General features: G+C 36.6%; 1 protein-coding gene across 2 annotated transcripts; it reads right to left on the reverse strand.

Annotated features, from left to right (window-relative positions):
• ttk (ttk protein kinase) lies at positions 1-23,293 on the reverse strand. 2 transcript variants are annotated; one of them, XM_051866313.1, is made up of 25 exons: positions 23,142-23,293; positions 19,235-19,331; positions 18,683-18,905; positions 15,540-15,646; positions 15,278-15,421; positions 14,872-14,968; positions 13,421-13,499; positions 13,235-13,344; positions 11,785-11,881; positions 11,592-11,697; positions 11,205-11,424; positions 11,019-11,125; positions 10,359-10,502; positions 8,854-8,990; positions 8,613-8,743; positions 8,405-8,534; positions 6,791-6,883; positions 6,533-6,690; positions 6,275-6,426; positions 4,644-4,768; positions 4,482-4,553; positions 4,174-4,350; positions 3,749-3,839; positions 2,203-2,285; positions 1-381 (listed from the first exon to the last, which is right to left on the reverse strand). In XM_051866313.1, exons 2-25 carry the CDS (start codon positions 19,320-19,322, stop codon positions 298-300), a joined length of 2,955 nt encoding a protein of 984 aa, XP_051722273.1. In that variant the 5' UTR covers positions 19,323-19,331; positions 23,142-23,293; the 3' UTR covers positions 1-297. The 2 variants fall into 2 exon arrangements, with proteins under 2 accessions (XP_051722273.1, XP_051722272.1); XM_051866312.1 differs by having other exon boundaries at positions 2,203-2,288.
• Between the last annotated feature and the right edge of the window lie 110 nt (positions 23,294-23,403).

Here is a 23,403-nt window from a genome sequence, read left to right on the forward strand (position 1 = left end):
TACCTGACAAGGTGTGTTTTATTTTGTCATGTGCACTTTCTTAGATTACATTATGTGGTCACATAAAATCGGAAGCAGTTGAGTAGAAATGGACAACAAACTTGCATTTCTTGAATGCATCTAAAACAGAGTGGTAAGCAAGATGGCACCTAGTGACGGCAGAAGCTCAAAGCTGTTTTGACTGCCAGCGTGTTGAAGGTAAGAGAAAGACATTTGTCTCAGTGGCTCCTGAGTCCTTAGAAACAGTGGTTTTGAGTCCTGGAGGCTTCATTATCTCCAATCCACACGGCATCCTCGTCATTTCCACAGGGTCTGACTGGATGTTTTCACACATTCAGAAACATCTAACTTCCTCCCACTGTTGCACATCTTGGCCAGGTTCTGCAGCGGTAAGGAAAGTAAATATTGATAATATTTTTGCTTAAAGGTCACCAAAAATAATTTCCTGATTATTTACTCACCCCAATGCCATCCAAGATGTATATGACTTTCTTTCCTAAGCCAAAGAGAAATTAAGGTTTTGGAGGAAAACACTCCAGGATTTTTCTCCATTTAATACAAGTGAATGGTGCTCAGCATAAACCATTTTTTTGATGGTCCAAAATCCCTTGGTCCAGCTCTGCAAAGCGCATTCAAGAGACCACTGAGTTCACGCGATGAGAGCGGGACAAAGGTGAGCGTTTGTAGTTATAAAGAATATTATGTTTTCACAAGAGAAGACCTTTATTCGTCAGCTGGGGTTGTGTGGAGCCCTTAGTTTGAAGCTGCCTAAATATGGATTTTTGGACTACAATAAGCCTTATTTACTTGCATTAGATGGAGAAAAGGAGAATATTTTCCTCAAAAACCTTAATTTCTCTTTGGCTGAGGAAAGAAAGTCATATACATCTTAGATTGCCTTGGGGTTTAAATCAAATTTTTGGGTGAACAATTCCTTTAATGCACACACTTTCCTTTGCGTTGATGGATTTCCAATTGAAACAGAATGTCATGGTGGAACCTTTTTTTAAATAGTCAGCCACAATCTCATAGACTCTACTTATTGTTTAGGGCAGGGGTCTCCTAACTCGGTCCTGGAGGGCCACTGTCCTGCAGAGTTTAGCTCCAACCCCAAATGAACACACCTGAACCAGATAATCAAGGTCTAATTAGGCATACTAGAAACTTCCAGGCAGGTGTGTTAAGGCAAGTTGGAGCTAAACTCTGCAGGACAGTGGCCCTCCAGGACCAAGTTTGGAGACCCCTGGTTTAGGGAGAGGGACATTCTCCTTCTAAAGAGCAATAAAGGGTTAGTTCACCCAAATATGAAAATTCTGTCATTAATTACTCACTGTCATGTCATTCTAAACCCATAAGACTTTTGTTCATCTTCAGAAAACAAATGAAGATCTTTTTGATGAAATCTGAGCGAATTCTATCCCTCCATAGACAGCTATGCAACTACCGCTGACACTTTAAAAGTTCATCAAGAGATCGTAAAACTAATCCATATGAATTGAGTAGTTTAGTCCAAATTTTCTGAAAAGACTCGGTTGCTTTATATGATGAACAGATTGAATTTAGGATTTTATTCACATATAAACATTCATCAGCAAACATGAACAGAAGATCAATCGAACCTGCTTGACACGCGAGAACAAACCTCTTGTGAAAGCTCAAACGTGATGCGTAACACAAGAATGAACCTCATTGGTTCTTGCTGAAGCTCAAACGTGCTGCGTAACACATGAGAATACATTGGTTCTCGAACGTCAAGCAAACATACTTGAGCTTCCATTTACCATAACTGATATGTGTGAGTTATCAATGTTTATATGTGAATAAAAGCCTAAATTCAGTCTGTTCATCATATAAAGTGATTGAGTCTCTTCAGTAAATTTGGACTAAATCGCTCAATTCATATGGATTAGATTTATGATCTCTTTATGGACTTTTTGAAGCGTCAAAATGGTAGTTGTGTAGCTGTCAATGGAGGGACAGAAAGCTCTCAGATTTCATCAAAAATATCTTTATTTGTGTTCCGAAGATGAACGAAAGTCTTATTGGTTTGGAACAACATGAGGGTGAGTAAATGATGACAGTTATTAATGACTAACACATATGCTCCAGTTTACATTTCATGGGGTCTAACAGGTATTAAAAACACAACAATACAACACACATAATGCCTGATGTTTGAGCAGCTACATGAGGATGACTTACACTAGCAGCTCTTGCAATACTGTTGGGAGACTGAAGAGCCGCCAGTTCATTGAGGATTCTCTTCAAATCACCGGCATTTGGTTCTGCTGTAAACAACAGTAAAATAACAATAATGATCACATTAAACAGACAGTATTTGCTTTATGCATGCAGCAAAATTATTTACATTCCTATAAGGGTAAGATTGATAATTAGCACATATAAAAGGTGCACCAAGTAATATTTAAAGGTGGACTCAGTAGAATTTCAACAACACTGTTTGGAAGTTAGTCGGGCCGACACCAACAACAAACGTGTAACCAATCAGCATTAGGGGGCATATAATGGTTGAGGAGAGAGAACAAGCAAGAAGGAGATTTGAGGAAAAAAAAAAAACAAAAAAAAAAACTACTGCAGAACGAGAGATGGGACAGCTCAAAAGAATATCACTGGAATTAATGTTTATGCCTGGGCAAGCACTTTAGGACCGCATTTATATTAGAAAAGCTTTCCAGCGCTGGACAGAGCTAAGCGGAAAGGCCTGAAAACAGATGCTTGATTCCTTCTCATGTGAGTAACACTGGGTTTTGATTGTCTGGAGCTGCTGTGCTGTTTGCAACTAACAACAAACACTTGTTTGCATTTACTTGTGTACTGTACATTCATTTTTTGTGTTTCCTTGTCATTCGTTCATCAACTGCGCTTTATTTTTTGTGTTGCGCATCAGCTGTGATAAACAGACATCCACTCTCGCATTGCGTGTGTCACAGTGAGAGTTCTGCAGTTAAACTACTGCAGACTGACGACCGCTAGAGAATGCGGTATTTAGTGCCATTGGTATACTGCCATTCTACAATAGCATTGACGTCAACACAATCCATGTTGTATCAACCAGCAAAAAAATGATTTTAAACACCTTTAGATTTGCATTTCCTTTAAAACGCAAAACAAAAGTTTTACATAGAAAGAAATGAATGGTATTTTTTAGGGGTTGATCCGTGATCCGTATGAACCAGGCCCCACGGTTCGGAACGCATGTTCGGGGGTACCTTTCAGATGGCGTGCAAACACAATCTCTGTTTTGCGACTCCTTGCACTTGAAAAAAAAAGACCCCATAATCAAAATTATGAACTTATAATTGAGTATAATAAGACCCCTTGAAAAAAAATATTACGAGATAACAACTTAACTACATTTTGCTGCTGAAGATACTGCCATTTTGAGTGTTTACGCATTGTTACAGAGTCAGAGCTTTCAAGTTTTAAATTCAGAGTTTACAAGTTTTAATTACAAGTTCTACAGGGATGTGAACACTTCAGAATCGGAAGTCAGAATCTTGTAATTAATAATTGAATAATTACATATTCAGCCATTTTTGATCGTGGAATAAATAAATCATGCAGCAAATATGCCTGCAAACAGGCTAATTCTACAATAGCATTGATGTCAACACAATCCATGTTGTATCAACCATCAAAAAATTATTTTAAACACCATTTGCATTTGCTTTCAGTAAACATTTGTTTATCCTTAGGAGACTGTTGTTCCTGCAAATATAGCACGTACCTGGCTCAGGTGCAGACTGCAGTTGCAGGTATGGATGATCGAGGAGTTCTGCTATGGAAATCCTTTCTCTAGGATTGCGAACTAAACACCTCTGAAATGAACAGACAGACAGTAAGCACTGTACTAGGAAATTGTTAAGGTCATTAACTGACTACATTTACATACGTTTAAATGACATGAGCAAACCTCTTCACTCCTGTTTACATGCAATTTTCATTATTCTGATTATTTGCTAGGAATTGTGGTTATTTTATTATGATTATGGGTACTACGATTATGAGCTTAATCACATTAATTTGATCAATTGTGTTAACATGAGATAACGTTTAATTACAATATCTCTTAAATCATCTCATTATAATCGCATTATGAGGGTGCATGTAAACACACTCAATGACTGTTCAGCACAGCCAAATTCTGCACACCTTAAGCACATCAAGTAGGTCCTTTTCCGGAATATCGGGGAAGTCGATCTCATGGGACGGGTCTATGATGGCATGGATTTTGCTTATCTGATTGGTAATGTTCTGGAATGGAGTCTTTCCATAAGTCATGCAATACAGGATACACCCCAGAGACCACACATCCCCTTTAGCACTGATCTGTAGACAGCAGAGGAAAGAATGACGGGGTCAGACTGTGTAATCTACCAATATACACCGTTCCTGGATGAAATACATTATCATCTGAGCCGATGATGATTTTGAGACACTAAAATATGAACTCTTCTCACCTTTGACCCTGGCTTTCCATTGGAGGACGTGTCTTTAATGGCCTCTGGTGGCATGTAGTTTAGAGTCCCCACCTGACGGACATCATAAAACATAAGTAAATCTCAGTAGAACAGACCAGAAACAACATTTCTCTCTAGATCACAGTTCTGTTCCAACCCAACCTGCGAGTCCTTCATGATGCTGGTCACGTCAGGTTGAATACGGTTGGCGATTCCAAAGTCTATCAGTTTCAGCGAAGCATCCACAATCACAAAATTAGCTGGCTTTAAATCGCTGTGGATGATACCTTCAAATGTAAAATGCAAAGAAAAGAATCCATTAAAAAGTGCAATAATTAAACTAGATTTTTACATTTTCTACAAAAACTATAAGAGATGTTTTCTATGAAAAACTCAATGCTATAATGCTAGGGCCCACCCCATGTCTTTATTTCAGATGGTACCCAAAAAACCCTGAAAACTGACGCAAAACTAGAACACAAAAATGTGTTATAATAACTGAAACTAAAGCCATAAAAGCATTTTTGTTACTTGAAAAAAAGTAAACATTAACTGAATTAAAATAAAACTTAAAATACTAATTAAACTTATTTTTATTTCAGCTAGTTGCCAAGGCAACAATTCTCATTTTCATTTAGTTTACCTTGATGTACTCAAGTCCCCCTGTAGTCAAGCATTTTATCTCTTAAAACTCACCTTTGATCACCAAAATGACATATTTAAACGTTTTTTTCTGTGAAAAATGAATTCTTCATGCCTTAAAATAGCTTGAATGTAACTACACCCCTTGCCTTGTTTATTATACGCAGATCTATTTTATGCTAATTAGCCCCGCCTCCATTCACTCACACCAGCTCAGAGATCCACTCAATCAACTTACTGAGGTAAATCGCTCTTTACAACGGACACATAACAGTAATTATGATTAGCCTTTTGCTTGACCATGTTATCAAACAGCTAATAGGGTAATGTGTTGCTAATGTTACACAAACCATGTTCCCATTCACCATCTCAGAGTCAGAGACAGCTGCCTTATAACAATCAGTATCCTTAGAAACGCTTTGAACAACTCAGAACGTCAGTGGAGAAAGGCATATAGTTCATCATAACATCATAATATACATCATACACCCGCCATATTGCTAAATCTACACGATTTTTCATAACAACAGGAAAATATAGCAGGCTAACCTAGCTTCTCTTGAGACTCCCCTGCTTCAGAGCGGGCATAGTTAATGTTATGCTAAAACCCACCCCTACATTGACGTGATTGGTTAAAAGGTAGTTTGTGATGTCAGAAACACCGGCAAATTCGAACCGTGTTTTTGAGACTGTCTTTGGTTCACTGCAGTTTTAAAGAGAAAACACTCAGCAATGGTGTTGACTTATGAATTTGCAACATGGTTTGCCTTAAAGCATATTACAAACACCACATAGACATAAACAACATTAAAAATTGGATTTTCACAACAGAGGGACTTTTAAAAAAACTAAAACTAAAATAATGTATAATTCATTAATGTTATATTGTCAAAAAGATATGGCGTTATTATTGGTAATACATGGTTTCTGCAGGTTTCTTTAAATCAAATTTAATGACTTTTAATGCCTTTTAAGGCCTTAATTTTCGTAAAATCCATTTATTGACTTTTAATGCTTTTTAATGCCCTGCGGAAACCCTGTAATATTCAAAGTATCGCCCAGCCCTATGTAAACAGCCCTGAAATGCTTTGTTAAAAAGTATGAGAAATAGTAATCGTGATGGTTTAGAGAGTGCGAGAGGTGACAGTCACCATGTTTGTGGATGGTGTGCACAGCCTCCAGCATATTCCTCCAGTAACACTTCCTATCCAGCGGGTTGACGGACTTGCGGTTGCGTAGCCAGGTGTTGAGATCCAGGTGGCCGCACTCCATGAGCATATAGATGTAGCTGTTGGTGATCTCACTGCAAGCAAGCAGGAACACAGCTCATCACACTAGAATTGAAGTCACTTACATTATTTTCCAAGCGTAACAGAGTCGTGATGCTGGTAAATCACAGACACACTTACTAGTCATAGAGTTTAATGATCTGGTCACTGTACTGTTGAAGATGATTCAAGTGCTCAATCTCATTCTTATAGCTTTCCACTGCCTGGGCATCAGCCTCCTCTAGATTCACATATTTCACAGCGTACACATGTTTCTTATGGTCAAAAACCTGATAGACCTTTAAAAAAAAATAAAAAAAAGAATCCATTATTTCTGTTACCCACAATGGATCATATGAAATGGAAAATTATACACTCAACATGTCATTTCTTTCGTACCTTACTGGATCCGCCTCGACCAATCATCTTGAAAATGAAGAACTGTTTGCCCTTTATTGTGATGGATTCATTTGAGAAAGCAGAGGAGGGGGTCTGAAGGGTGAAAGATTGGTACAAAATTAATTACAGATCACACGGGAAGTGAGGCAGAAATGAAGCCGAAAGCAACATAAAACCCACACTTCCCATTTATCAACCTGACTCCATTCTGGTATGTAGCACTCAATTGTCATGATCCAATCAATTCTTGATGGATAAAGTCAGGTCTCTATGGCAAGCCAATTTGATTTTTTTGTGTAACTCCTAAGATATGAACGTTTGATATCAGTAATTCAGTTTTAATAAGTTACAATAGAATTCTTGATATCAGGAATGCATTTTTTGCTAGTAAATATTTTTTTTAATATAAGTAATTACATTGCCACTAGTAAAAATGTGGATATCAAAAATGACAAAAATCACTCATGAAAATATGAATTCTTGATATCAAAAAACTGAATTTCACCTAGTAAAAAGCTTAATTCTTGATATCTGCAATTGCATTTTCACTAAATACCACAATAATCTGCCATGCAAAGGCAATTACAGATATCAATAATTTCTTACTACTGGTAGCTGATATTCCAGTTTCACGTATATCTATGTACAATCAAATTAATAAAACTGCTCATTTTTTAAATCAATTCATTGTCAGTTTCTGGTATCTGTCATGTTACTGCTAGAAGCAAGAACGCCATTTTATCCATTTTTATGAGAAAAAAAATCCATTTCTGATAAAGAATTTTCAATATAACCAGGGAAATTTAATTGTTGAAAAGATTCGAATTCTTATCCAAACAAATTTATGAAAATATATAATGAATTATAACATACATTATGAATACCTTTATAATGCATTACACATAAAGGCTTTGAGTAAAGTGTTATCGGTATTCACTTACAAATTGGCTTACAAAAGGTATGACATATTGCAAATATTACAGACATCAAGAATAACAGTTTTTACTAGTCAAAATACAATCTTTGATATTAAGAATTTGATTTCTGCGAGTAAAGTCATTTTTTTATTTAAAAACAAAAATCTCTTTTTCTCTCATTTGATATGAAGAATTACCATTGTTACTAGTAAAAACTTCTTTTCTGATATCAAGAATTATTTTAAATAGTGAAAACTGAAATGTAGATATCTATATCATATCCTGCAATATATTAAAATGACTTTCCATAGATCTCACTATACATATTTTTTATTTGAATAATCGCATCCCCTGTTGGTAGCTGCCATAACGTCCAATTACGTAGGCACATGTTTCTACATTGAATGCCATTTTATGAGTCACTGCAAGCAATATATAAATCACAAATACTTCATAAAATATTAGCAAATATAGATGATGGAGGTCTCATAAAGGAAGTTCACCAAGAAATGTTCGCTCATGGCATGTCATGTTTACTTTAAACAAAAAACAGAAATAAAAATACTCAACCTGATCTGTATTCTTTAACCCCCCCCAAAAATTTGGTTTCTCTCTTTTTAGTTGATAAGCATCTTTATCTCTCTATCATACATTTCTCTGCCTGTTTCATGTTTTGGAGATACGTGAGCCTCTTTACCTGTGATGGCTGCTGGATATAGGACACCTGGCTCTGAGGAGTGCAGGGCAACTGAGCGTGACCCATTTTCTGTGCCGTCGATGGAACAGACACAACCACTGGCCGCTGCTTCACCACAGGAGTGACGAAACTATTGAAGGAACGGAAACACGGTTAATGTTAAGAAATCAAGGCCACGTTTAATCCATGTGTTCTGTTGTGTTATTACCTGTTTGCATTTGGGTCTTTGTAGTTAGGAGTCTGACAGCTGAAAGAGGGGTGTAATCTAGGAGGCGCAGGTGTTCTCAAAGCATGAAGTGAGGATGAAGTGGAAATGGGGTCTGCGGGAGGTTTACGATCCTGAACAGAACCAACAAAACAGATTGATCATGAACCCATCCCAGCTGAGTCCGCTCAGTAATCATTCTTAAGTCAGATATTAAACACAAAAGCGTGAGCTGTAGTCAGACCTCTGGAGATGCATGTTTGTTAATGAGAGTAGGAATCTTCCATTCTGATGAAGTCTCCTTCACAAGGGGCCTTTGCTGCTCCTCAGGAACCTTTGTTGGATTTTCTTCATCCTTTTTGTTACTTAGTGCTACATTTTCTGCAAACCAAACCATTTTAGTATCATTTTTGTTCAACCGGCATTTTTCTCTTTAACCCTAGCACATCCTCAACTGGAAATCTTTGTTTTTATTGTAAAAAAAAATGTAAATAAAAATCCTTAGCGTTGTCTTGTATGTGTAGGGTAAAGGCCAATTCACACTGAACCGACAGGTCGCAGACCAATGTGTACAATCACCAAATTATATTACGTCACTTCTCAGACATTCCTCGACCCAATAAACACTGATTAAATATATGTTCAATAGGCAAAAATATGCGCCGACCAATGCCAGCGGTGACACTGATCCAACCAAGTGTCAGAAGTGTCTGTTGTCATTGGTCTGTTGGTTCAGTGTGAATTGGCCTTTACCCTACACCTACAAGACGAATATAGACAAATGTTAAATACGCTCATCTTCAGATTTATATGTAAAAACCTGGGCTGTAAATCTTGACGTAGAGCATATGTAATAAAAATATAATGTTAAAAATAATCATACCCATTAGAAAAAAAGACAAATGTGAAGACAAAGAAGTGTTTAAATTAAAAAAAAAAAAACAAAAAAAATCAGGTGCAAGACAGTATCAGAATACATAATTTTGTAAAAAGTAAATCATAATAAATAAATATTGTCGCAAACTAGGGATGCACGATATATCGGACACCATATCAGTATCGGCCAATATATGTTCATTTTTAATGTTATCGTTATCAACCCAATAAGAAAACGTGGGCGATATATTAAAGTCGACAAATAATGGATTATTTCCTTCAGCTGAGACACTTCAGATGCACACCGTTCACCATGATGGTTTGAATTGCTTAAAATATGATTGGAATCACTTTGAAAAGAAAAATACAGTTCATACATTTCTCTTTTTTTTTCTTTTCTGAAGAACCAAAATTCACACTGCATAATGAGGAATGCTAATTTTAATGGTGTGATTTCCAGATTTGGAAGTCATGTAAATGAATTAGTTCTTATACCTTCATAGGCATATTTATGATGAAAATTCTTTTTTTTTTTTTTTTTTTTTTTTTTGGACAGCAGTAATATCTTGCAACTTTTAATATTAACATATTAAAATATTTACAAATTGAAATGATCTTTTAAGAGTTTTGGAGATCACAGATTTCTTTGCAAACCTTTGGTGCTTGGACCACTAATGATAACATGCAAATATGAGTCTGGTGTAAACGACATTGAAAATCAACCTCAAACAAACTAAAAAACTCGACTGCTGGGGACTGTAGGTCAGTTACAGGCAGATCTCCAGTGATTTAATCTCTCTCAGTGTCAACACGCTTTTAAATACACAGCAAAATAATAAAATGCAAAAAAAAATTGTGACAACTGTGACTAACCTGCAGCGCTCTCTTCATGCTCAGCAGGAAGCAGATGAGTTTTACCAGAGTTTAGATTTCTGATCGCAGTCTGCAGCAGTTCAACAGGCCGTGCGTTTGAGCTCAAAGCTTTCTGAAGAATCAAATTACTCTTCCTAGAATTTCCTGAGAGATGTTAAGAACACATCATTATACAGATTTTGGACATACATGCACCTTTACTTTTAAAGACCTAATGGAATGACTTGATAAACAGTTTTCTTCCATGCTGACTCATGCTGCATTCACACGTGCATCAAAAGATCCTACTTTACACTTCCTGAGGTCAGATTTTGTATTTTTTTTTAAATACCCAATATCATTAAAGGGTTAGTTCACCAAAAATTCTGTCATTAATTACTCACCCTCATGTCGCTCCAAACCCGCAAGATTTTCGTTCATCTTCAGAACACATATGAAGATCTTTTTGATAAAATCTGAGAGATTTCTTTCCCTCCATTGACAGCTATGAAACTGACACTCAAATAGTTCATAAAGAGAAAAACGAATCCATATGAATTGAGTGGTTTAGTCCAAATTTTCTGAAGAGACGATCGCTTGCTGACAGAATTTACATTTTTGGGTGAACTAACCCTTTAAATGCCCAAGTTCTTACTAAACCAACAAAATCTCATGTATTACCTTGTGAGAGCTCAAACTGAGCATGTGCTATATGCACAAAAGCATAAGCTTTGCAGTGTGATCTGGCAATACTGAAATGATCTTGAGCGTCTTCTGGATCTTCAATTCTGTAGAGGTGGCAAAGAATAAATTACTCAAGATATCAGCTGCTGACTTGATACTCAGTGTAATTTACCATTGCCTTACCCTTTCAACTCTGCGAATCGCACCAGCATTCGAGCATAGCATTCAGTTTTGCAATGTTTTGCCAAAGGAAACCTGGCGAACACTTTAGAGTAGCAGTCCAGGAGTTTGGAGAGAAACGCTGAGTCTGAATAAGGGTCTCCTCTCCTCTCTAGGTTTTTAAGGAAGATCTGACAACTTTCAGGAGAGTTTGTGCTGATGAGCTGGTTGATGTCGGTGGTTTCTATGGAAGAAAGAAGACATCTGACGTGCACTACAACAAAAAGTTCCTTGAGCAAACCCAAAGTCATATGATAGCTTTGTCTGGGGAACAGACTAAAATTTAAGATGTCATACCACATTTTGGGTGAACTACTCCTTTAAACTGTACGAATCTTAGTTAAAAATTACCTTCCATTCTAGCAGTTTCTCTTCTTTCTGCTCTGTGTAGAAGTGCTGTGATGGTGTCACCCTCTTCAATGTCTTCCCTAAGATGATCTGGACTAATCATGGGTGGCTGCATAAAAAAAAAAAAAAGAGGACACTATTCAGTACTGTATATGGGCTTGAAATAAAACAAGTGCTATAGTAATGACTCTTATACCTTCAGGTTTAATAAACTGTAGGAGTCTCCATCTGGAGTGCCCTTCTTTGAGGAACACATCTGGAATGTTGAGCGGATACTTGAACCACTTGTTTGCCTGTAGAAAACCAAACATTAAGGCTTGATAAAGAACAAGCAAATTTGAAACGGGGTCATATGACGGTAACTGTCTAATCGCAGTTATTTGATTCGACTGCGATTATTAGACAACCTCGACTATTGCGCTCTTATAGAAGGCACAAAGGGGAGACATAGACACGGGGTTCCCCCTCGGGAATATTAGAAATAGTCCTTGAATGCACACTCACTTTCACTTTCATTTTTGGTTGGTGGTTTTCTTGGTAGTTGGTGCCCTACCTAAAAAGCATACTCTGGGTATAGGGAGTAGCAGTAGTGGTCATTTGCTAGCATTGACAAGTTAAGCCTGGGACACACCAAGACGACTTCAAAGAACTAGCGGTGACAAAAACCGACGGTGTTGTCGCCTCGTGCCGGCTGCGTCTGGAGCAAAAAGCTGCGCTTGAACACACAGCACAGACTACAGCTGACTGCAAACTAGCGCATGCGTTCTGCACCGGCATGTAAGGAAATAACTGTCTATTATCAGCAGGTATCAATTGTATATATTCATCATTCAAAAGGAGAAACCGAACAAGGATATATGAGGTACGCAGATATACAAAACGTAAACAAAGCAGCACTTGCTTACCATTTTGAATATCAGTTATGTTGATAACTTTCTTCATTTTAAGCGCCTCATGTTGTTATGAAAATATTAGCATTTCAGGTAGGATAACAACATTAGACCAGCCTTCTGTCTGTGCCATCTTGACTTGTTCTCTTTCATCACTTCCACTTAAATTCTTGTGCACTGACTCAATTTCTAACTGAACAGCCAGAGTTCCCACTCTCAACGACGGCCCGACGCTATTTCAACATGCTAAATCGGGCAAACTGAGCTCAACAAGAGCCAACATGTGAAACACGGCGCAAAAACTACCCAGACAGATGCTTGCCAACGGCCCAAAGTTGGCTTGGTGTGTCCTGGCCTTTAAAGCTAACTTGATGGGTAAGACTATTAATTTAGTTATTTTGGCTACGGGTCATTAGATCTAGCATTCTGCTGACTTTAAATCAGACACAGAGATAAAGCATTGTGGTAAGATTGCATTTATTTTAATTTATTTATTTGAATGAATTAGTAAGAAAGTGATTGAGTGGGAGAGAGAGATGTGTGAATTGCATTTGAGTAGCATCTCTCTACTAATAGTGAAGCTGTTAGTTTAATTACTTCAAAAACAGCAATGCTTCCAATACAGAAATCTGTATGAATACAGAAAAATTTAATCCCAGAAGAACATTATAATTTACTGGATTATAGCAATAATCAAATGATATTTGCTTTTGGTCATTTCACCCACCCCTGCACAGATTCACAATCATTTCTCACCTGGAGAAACTACTGCTGTAGGTAACAGGAGCTTCCGGTTTCTGAACACCGTCAGAGTCACTACTCTCGTTTTCAGGGATAGAGAGAGGCACCATGGGCACTCTTTCTGCCTGTAGGAAGGAACATATGTAAGTACATGCACTTCCATGTTCAAGTGCTGTTTGCTGACCTCTTCTCACACCTTACCACGGCCATTCTTCTCTGTTGTGACCCTGCTCTCCATACAGGCATGTTCTCATCTTGTGGACTGAACTTCTGATCACTCCTGAAATTCAGAATGTTTAACATCACCAATTTCTTTATGGTAAATAAATAATTCTGTCATGTGAAATAGGGATGTCACTGTGAGGAAAATTTCACACCAGTATTACCGATAAGACGCAATCGCACACGTACACAGGCCTTTCATTTGTAGACATCAAGGAGCTGCTATTAATATGCGTGGTATTGAAATCGCTTTTGAACGCGCGCTTGCTTTTCACTTTCAAATTCTTTATCAGTACTGACCGCATATTTTACAAGATAAGATATTTGTCAATGACGCTCAGGATCTGTTGCGCACCAAATCCTCCACCATTGTCCTGTCAGTCATCTCTCCTTACTCTCGTCACGTGATGGTGAAATCTGACTCCTGCTGCGCTGTGCTGCGACTCTGCAGCTCGTGCTGTATGGAGCAGATGTGTGGCGTCCGTTGTCCAACTGAACTAAATTGTTTTTATTTCTACAAAAAAAGCAAAACGACAGTGGGGGCGGTGCCACCTAATGTAATCGGTGTACGGCTGAACACTGTGTAACACCAACTACTGCAGCAAGCCTAATGTTTAAATACCTATTGCTTTACCATCACAGGCTGTTACATGGATGATGTAAAAAAAAAAAAACAAAAAAAAAAAAAAACCTGTTGTACATATTGTGCACTAGGGCTAGTACAATACAGTAAAAGTGGGGGGGGGATAAGTTTGGGGTTGATAAGATTTTCTTTGTTTTCTCTTAAAAGTCTCTTATGCTCACCAATCCTTGATTTATTTGATCAAAAATACAGTAGAAACACTAATATTGTGAAATGTTACAATTTAACAATTTAATGACTGTTCTCCATTTTTAATATATTTTCAAATTTAATTTATTCCCTTGATCAAAGCTGAATTTTCAGCATCATTACTCCAGTCTTCAGTGTCACATGATCCTTAAGAAATCATTCTAATATGATGATTTGCTGCTCAAGAAACATTTCTGATTATTATCAATGTTGAAAACAGTTGTGCTGCTTTAGATTTGTCTTGAAACATTTTTACAGGGTTCTTTGATGAATAGAAAGTTAAAAAACAGCATTTATTTGAAACAGAAATCTTTTGTAACATTATAAATGTCGTTACTTTCAATTTTGATCAATTATAAAATATAATCATAAAATAAAATCATTTATTTCTTAAAAAAAAAAAAAATATATATATATATATATATATTAGTGACCACAAGCTTTTGAACCATTTTTTTGAATGATGTGCATTTTTTTAGCCTTTTTAAATAATATTCAATATACATATTAATGTTTATGAAAATCATTGTGATATTCACTATGTTGCTTAATTTGATATGGCCATGAACATCACATAAATGAGCTAAACGTATCATACCTGTGGGGAAAAGTGCTGCTGGCCTGCAGGTCACATGTTCCATCTGATTTTCTGGAGCTGCTTCTCACAAAATCTTGAGCATTGTCATGTGCAGAGACTAGAGATCATTTAAAAGAGATCATTCACAAGTCATTTAAAAAGACAAGCATGATGCATAGAAAGCAAAAGCATAAATTACATAGATGAGTATAACAGAAACTAATGCTTACAGCAAATTCATTTTTTTTTTGCTTTAAATAAATGAATAGTTTTCCCAAAAATGACAATTCTCTCATTTATGCACCCTTATTCCAACCTGATTGTCTTTCTTTCTTATGTAAATTTTTATTAACAATTAATTGTTTTTTTTAAATACAACTACAAGCATGCTCCAAAATGGACTCAAAAGCATCATGCCTACACAAACCTGATATGTTCTCTTTATCTTCGTGTGAAAGGAGCTGGCGTTTGCCTACATTTAGATTCTGCACAGCAGCCTCCAGAACGTGCCTGGGTTTAGCGTTCATTTCAAAAGCCTTCTGAAGAATCGAAGTGCATTTCTTAATGTTGCCTGGGGAGAACAAAAGCAACATGTGCTCTCAATAGGCAAACATTTCTGAAAGAGGGCAAAAGCTAAATATGTCTTATATTTTTACTTTTAGGGGCTGAAGTCACTAATGTCTCCTTACCTTGCAAAAGCTCAAACTGCGCATAAGCAATGTGAACAAAGGCAAAATCCTTACAGTGGGATCTCGCTATATCAAAACTAGCTTGTGCATCGTTTACATCTTGGATGCTGTTGGCAAAGAGAGACATTAAACATGCATTAAAACATTTGACAATTCGTAGAAGTTGTTTATACTTTAAATAAATAAATAAATAGTTCACCCAAAACTAAAAATCTGTCTTCTCACCCTAACATCATTTTAAACCATATGAACTGTATGTTTCATATAGGAAAAAAAAAGCATGAAAATGAAGTGAAAATTCTTCAAATATTCCATATATTTGAGCATGAAAAAGCTCTGCAAAGTTCCAAAGCACAAAGTCCCTCCAGCGAGAGTTCTTCTCTATATCAGTGTCACTGTTTCTGAACTCCCTGAAACACCTCCATTGTAGTCTTCTTCCAGGAACGAACACTTCACAATGTTCCTCATTTAATTAATTCCCACCCAAGGCATACACAGAATAAAGGGGAGGGACCTAGTTGAGTTAGTTAGTAGAGTGTTGAAACTGGCGGTTATGGTAAGGGGCGGGGCATTTCCCAAACACACTCGAAGAGCTTGACCAATCACAACACACTGGTCCAGTCGACCAATAAGATCACACTGTGCTTTTCAGAAGGAGGGGCTTCATAGAGACAGGAACTAACAGCGTTACTGACAGACTGGGAAGAGAGGAGCTGCAACAATGAGCACATTTACATGCACACCAATACGTTGATAACTAACAAAAATCAGTTTATTGAAATAATTCGATTTACCAGTTCAAATGCAAATCAATGTTTTGTTTTAAAATAGTCTTGTAAACACATGTTGCGTCTCATTTCAGAGGCTGCATCCTCCGGAAGTCGCATTTGTCGGCCGCATACATCATCGAGGTGGTCTTATTTAAGAAAAGTAGCCGTTAGATTGCAAAGAAAGAAAGAAATTACAGTATTTTACACCACACGAGGAATAACAGTAAATTTATTACGGTTACTTTTCTTGAATAATGACGTATGCAGCCTACAAATTCAACCTCCGGAGGACGCAGCCTCTGAAATGAGACACAGCTACAGTTTACTTGCATTGTTTACACGTCTGTATTAAAAAAAAATAAAAAAATAAAAAAAAAAATTTAAAAACAGGTTATTCCTCGAAATACATCCATGTATTTCACTCATATTGTTCTATTTATTATGTGAGTTGTGATGTTAAATAAAGCATTAAAAACCCCAGAGTATTTCAAAATCCAGTAGGGGTTTAATCTTCAGCTGACTGGCATGAGCCGCCACTGACAGGTCATGTGACCTATCAGTGGCTGGTGGCAGCTGGCAGTCTGATTCTGGCAGGTCACATGGCTGGTGGCTGCCAGTCTGCCTTGGCAAGTGTCAGCAACCATTGATTTTTGGCATATTTTGTGTTTTGCGTTCCTTCCTTTCTAGCTCTGGTGAATTACATTTATTATTGTGCATCTGCTGATATGATTATGTTCTTTTACATGATTTGTGTTTTATCATAATTAAAGGATTAGTTCACTTTCAAATTAAAATTTCCTTATAATTTAAGAAGTAACACAGCACCAGTTCCGTTTTTTGCGTAATTTGAATACGGAAGGCGTTCTGGCGGAAGCTAGATATTTGACTTCATAACTTGTTTAAATATGGATATTTGTTTATACAAACACATAGATTCACTTCAGAAGATCTTTATTAACCCCCCGGAGCCGTGTGGAGTACACGTTTATGATGGATCCATGTGGATGGAAGCTTTTTCTTCAGCTCATACTCGTGGGTCCCGTTTACTGCCATTATAAAGCTCAGATGCGTCAGGGTATTTATTAATATATCTCTGATTGTGTTCATCATAAAGAAGAAAGTCATATACACCTAGGATGGCTTGAGGGTGAGTGAAGCGTGGGCTAATTTTCATTTGAAAGTGAACTAATCCTTTAAAGCAATCAAATGACCGTGATCATGACTGGTTGCTTACTGATGCTCCGGTTCAGCCAGCAGCTATTAAGCATCCAGTTAACGCATCACATGACCTGTCAGTGGCGGCTCCTGCCAGCCAGCTGAAGATTGAACCCCCACTCTCAAAATGTCAGCGAGAAACTCATTCTCCTCTCATATTTGAAGTTCCTAAAACTGTACTGCTTGTCCTTTGGCTACACAATATGAGAACACATTTCTTATATTTCTTGGGTCAAGAAAAAATGTGTAGTTTGCAATATATTTTTCCTCCCCTACCACAAAACTAAATGCCATATAAGGACACTTTCCTGTCACACATCACACATGCGCACTTCAATAAGCCGACAGAATGCAGGTTAAGGTGCTTACATGGCAGCCGAAATCGGAGTAATGGGCAAAATTCTAGCTCTGTCGATCTGTTTATTCTTAAGCCGTTTATGACCTTACACGATAAGGGAAAACGGTCTAACGCGTTTACATGACCGCACATGCTGTCGGCTTATTAAGCACAATTGGTTTTAAAGGGACAGTTCACCAAAAAATGAAAATTATCCCATGATTTACTCAACCTCAAGCCATCCTAGGCATCTGGCGGAAGCTAGTTATTTTACTTTATAAAGTTTTAAATATGCATATGTTTTTAATAAAAACCCATCACTTCATTTCAGAAGGCCTTTATTAACCCCTTGCAGTCGTATGGATTATATTTATAATGGATTGAAGCATTTATTTTGGGCTTCAAAACACACCCCCTGTTCACTACCATTATAAAGCTTGGAAGAGCCAGGATATTTTTAAATACATCTCCAATTGTGTTTGTCTGAAAGAAGATATACACCTAGGATGTCATATACACCTAGGATGGCTTCAGGGTGAGTAAATCATGGGATAATTTTCATTTTTGGGTGAACTAATCCTTTTAAGAATGCACTCATGTATGTATGTAAATGCACTCATTGTCAAATATGTAGAAAATGATATGCATTTGAACATTCAAGCATGAAAACCTATTCTAGTACACCCCAAAAACAAAATCAAGACTCTGTTATCTAGTATGACCTCTTTAATGAAACAACGATCATTATGCATAATGTGGAAAGGATGCTATAAATAATTTTAAATCAGAAATAAACAGGAGATGGAACTTAAGTGACTTACGCTTTTAACTCAGCAAATCTGACCAGCATCTTGGCATAGCTCTCATTCTGACTGTACTTCCCCAACGGCATGCTGGAAAAGACACGCGTGTAGCAGTCGATGAGCTTCGTGAGAAGACTGGGATCCGTTTGGGGATTGCCTTTCTTCTCCAGATTGGTCAGAAATGTCCGGCAGGTGTCAGGTGAGTTTGAACTGATGGCCTGATTGATGTAATCCGTGTCATCTGTATGGAAGAAAAGCTGTAAATGTTCTGGTCTGGTTGACTACAACCCAGAATTCCTGTTTTGACCAATGAATTCCCTTAACTTTTATGATTACTCGATCAAGATTGCTAATAAACATTTTTGAAATTGCTCTCAGAAATATTTTAGCGCAGAGCATAATTACAAACATTAATAATGGAAGTACAGGAATGTCGATACCTTTATTAATTTCTGTAACATTCCCAGAGAAGTCACAAATTTGATATTCCCTGATAGAGCAGGGTTTAAAGTGTGGGTACCCTGAAAATATGATTTAGCACATGCAATACCCAAATCTGAAGGTTATTACCATCATTGAATAATCGCTTCATCTTGGCCAGCCGTTGACACAACATGGCAATCTGCATCTGTCGCTCTGTACTCTCTTCTTCATCCATCTCTGCACACTACACAACACAAAACAAACAAACATCAATGAGGATATGCATATTACACCACAAAACAAACACAACAAATACTGTACTGCATTGACATCTTTGGAAATAGATACCATGCAGTCTATATGCATGTATCTGTCTCTCTGCAAATAAAAGCTTATTTTACTGTTTACATAACCTAAACTATAAAAACTTGGTAAAAAATGAAAATATAATTTCTTTAGTGTTTTTAAAAGGTGAAGTTTCTGCAACAGAAAAATATACTATTAGTTTAATGCAAATTACAATTTTAGTTTATATATAAAGTTTATAAGCAGTTATGCATATTACAACACAAAACCAACTTAAGTGGGTTGTTGACGTGACATGGCATTTTCACTGTCACACATGACAAAAATTAATATAATTAGTATTGTCGTCATTTAAAATGCAGTAAATGGTTAAACATTTCTTGGTTTTACATGGACCTGTTAAAAAACTGCTTTGTTATTAGATTTTTTACATTTTTGAGCCAAATCTCAAAATTGTCCTATGGTGTGACTGTCTCAAGCATGGTTCAATACATTTTTTATATGTTTATGGTTCAATAAACTTTTATAAATTAAAAAAAAAAAGCATAAAAATGTTAACATATACCCCAGGAATAATTTTACGTGTATTTTAGTAAATGGCAATCCTTTTTTTTCATAAATATATTACTAAAAGCGTATGATCTTGATACATTTTGTCACTGAAAACGATGTCCTCCGGTGTGCGCCATATCCTGATATTAAATCGGGCAATTCCACGTACATCTTTAATTACTTGAATGACCCCATTCAAGGTCATGTTACTGAAGCCCCTTGTGAAGCCCATGACATGTACATGGTTAGTTTCTGTCTCAGAATTGTTCAAATATTTAACTTTTTGGAAGCACTATTAAAGTGTTAAGTTTTGTTGTCCTTTGGAGTGACACCCCTAAATTATATTTTTTAATTAAAAAATGTATGTTAAACTACATAATCATGGAAAATTATTCAAATGTGTCTTGCTAACTGCTAATGACAGGTTAGCTAAGAATAGCTAGGCCATTAAAGGTGCAATATGTAAACTTTTCTGTCTGCTAGAGGTCGAAACAAAACAAAGGCGTAGCTTGATGATGCCAAGTTCGAGCGCGGAATCTTGGGACATGTGGTCTTCACCTCACAGCCGGTGGAAACAATCGGGATAGGACTCGGGAAGAAATCATGTTCATGGATGTGATTATTAACGTTACTGTAGTATGAAGCAGAGCAGGAGCAAGTGTTGTGGGAGCTGAACGAGGCCGCTGAAGCGATTGCGCATCACACGCTTCACGAGCAGCACGAACTTTTATTATGACACAGCCGCCGGCGCCGCTTCCACTTTTCCGGTCATGAGTATGAGGTAACACAGCTCTGTTTATCATATTAGATACATTTGAGAGTGTTGAAAATGATGTTATAACATTACTCTGTGCGTTTGCTCGGCAGCTGATATGAGACACTTGTTTGAGCCACTGCAGTAAGATTTTAGAGTATCATATTAAATGCTGGATGGCTTGTGTTGATAAATGACATGCAATTCATTTTAAAACGTTTTGTATGATGAAGAAAATGCTGTATTACTGTTACTAAAAATAAAGCTGCATCTGATTATGCTATGTTAGCTACTTGACAAAATAGTGTTTTTCTCTGAGGCATGGTAAAGCATGGTACTCGCAAAAAAAAAAAAAAAAAAAAAAATCAAGAAAATTAGATTTAAACAATAAGACTAAATGTGTTGAGCTATATAACAATAATTAGCTTTCTGTCTATAAATGTAACCAAACAGTTGTTCCCTTGTCTATTAAAACGTGTAATATATTAAAGCGTCTTTGGTGTTTCCATGGTTTCTACAAAATAAAACCGGAAACCGAGGCAGACCGAGGGTTAACACGGGTATGACGCAATTGACAGGCGACTACTCACACGTCCCGGAGCCTTGGTTAAAATGGCAATTTTCTTACAATCTACAAATAGTAAGATATTGTAAGTACTCAAGTGAACAAAATATATAATGATGGCCTAGTGGTTTTTGGATATTTTACTGCAAAATTCTTACATATTGCACCTTTAACTGACTCAAAAGGCTGAAACATCCTATGGTGTGACAGATAATGTCCACCGGTGTGACACCTGTACTGTCACACAAGAGGACAAGGTCTCTTTAAGAAGCATTTTAAATAATTAAATATGATTTTTCAACTCCTTTTTCTTCTTTTTTTGACCATTTTCAGTGTTCTTAAATGCAATAATTACATTGAATACATTTTTTTTCTGATGTTTTGCTGAAAATTTGTATTGCTAAAAAGTGTCATGAAAATAAGCATAAATTGTGATACTACTTTGTTTTTGAGAGAAAGAACTGAGGGAGAGAAATAAGTGGGAGAGAGAGGACATGGAAGTATAGGGAGAAAATTAACAGGGATCCACACAGAAGGGAAAAGATCCTAGAGAACGACACAAAGTAAAAAAAAATGATGCCTTAAAAAGAGCAGCCATATACTTTAAAAATGTGATTTTTAAAAACATGGTTGATGATGTAACAAAATGAAATTTTTTTCTTCTTTAACAAACAAATGAATTACATTAAAAAAAGATTTTGGGGTGTTTAAAGTTTCAAAGATATTTGCTCTGTCAAGGAGTCACCGCTCATTTTGTTGATTTTTTTAAAAAAACAAAAACATGTTGGTATTGTCTGTATCAAAATTAAATTTTCTTTCTTATTTGACACATTCAAGGTTAAATAAGAAATACTTTAATGTAATACCCCTCACTTTCTTTAATGCAAATACTACCATTTTTGTCCTTTAGTGTGACACACACAAAAAAAAACACAGATTTGTCTTTATCTCAAAAATATCTTAAAAGAACAGTATTGCAGTAGGGGAGATATAATAATCACTCATCTTAAAATGGTATAATTTTCAGCAGTTTTGAAAGAATGACAGCAAAGTGCGTCTCGTATTTATTGAAAATGTCCAACAAGTCTAATAAGTAAATTGTTTTTCATAATTTCATATTAAATAATAGAGTCATATGAAAATATGTGTCTAACAATGAAGATAAATCTCTCTCATGCTATTTGTATGTTATTAAGAGTTTTTTTTTTTCTTAATTTTTGCTATGTCACACTAGAGGACACATTTACGGTACAGTTCAGTTAAAATGTTGAAAAAAAAAAAAAAATAGTGGAAGAATTGATAAAGTTAGTGACCCCTCATATTTTCTCAAACATCAGACTTCGCACTACATAAAAAATATACGTATTTTTTCTTCAAAAATGGTGTTTTACAAAAAATAAGCATTGTTTACTGCCTATGTCAACTACACAAAGTACAACACAATTACTGTAATGCATTGACATCTTTGGAAATATTCGCCATGCTTCAGGCTATATGCAAGTATCTGTCGTCAAAGTGCACAGATCCTTAATAACTTCCAAATGTCAGGTCTCTTTCAAAGGCCAAGCTTTGCTAAAATAACATTTAAAGTTTGTTTATGCCTGGAGTCCTTTCAGCATCTGAACTCGTTTTTATCCTAGACCTTAACTCTCATCAAATTCATGACTTGACATCATTTTTAGCTTGTTGTGATTATTAACCTGAAGAACAGCTCCGCCGTGGTCGGGAGCTTAGCAGCTATCCGGCTAAACACAACATTCCTCGTTGACAATCGTGCATTATTGATTCAATTATTGACAATCAACATCTTGACGCACTAAATCGCACTGTTTGCATTTTAGACTATGTTTAGAGGTATTTTAAAACAGTATACTTACACTGAGACGGAGAAAGGATGTAAATCTGAGGGTGTGATCGGCTAAATGTTTTGTTCACCAACCGTTTCAAAATTCGACACTTCCCCGGAGCGCGCGCTCCTGTTGGTCAGTTTGTATTTCACGTGACCATTTCACAGTCGGGTGGGCGGGGCTTTCCTGTCACGTCATACTTTCATTCTTCGCTCGTTCTGGTGCCAGATTTGGAGAACAGCTGATAAAATGTCTAAAACAAAGCGTTTCTTACAGAGTAATAGTATTTATC

This window comes from Ctenopharyngodon idella, chromosome 16 (genome assembly GCF_019924925.1).
Source record: "Ctenopharyngodon idella isolate HZGC_01 chromosome 16, HZGC01, whole genome shotgun sequence".
In the NCBI taxonomy this organism is placed as follows: domain Eukaryota; kingdom Metazoa; phylum Chordata; class Actinopteri; order Cypriniformes; family Xenocyprididae; genus Ctenopharyngodon; species Ctenopharyngodon idella.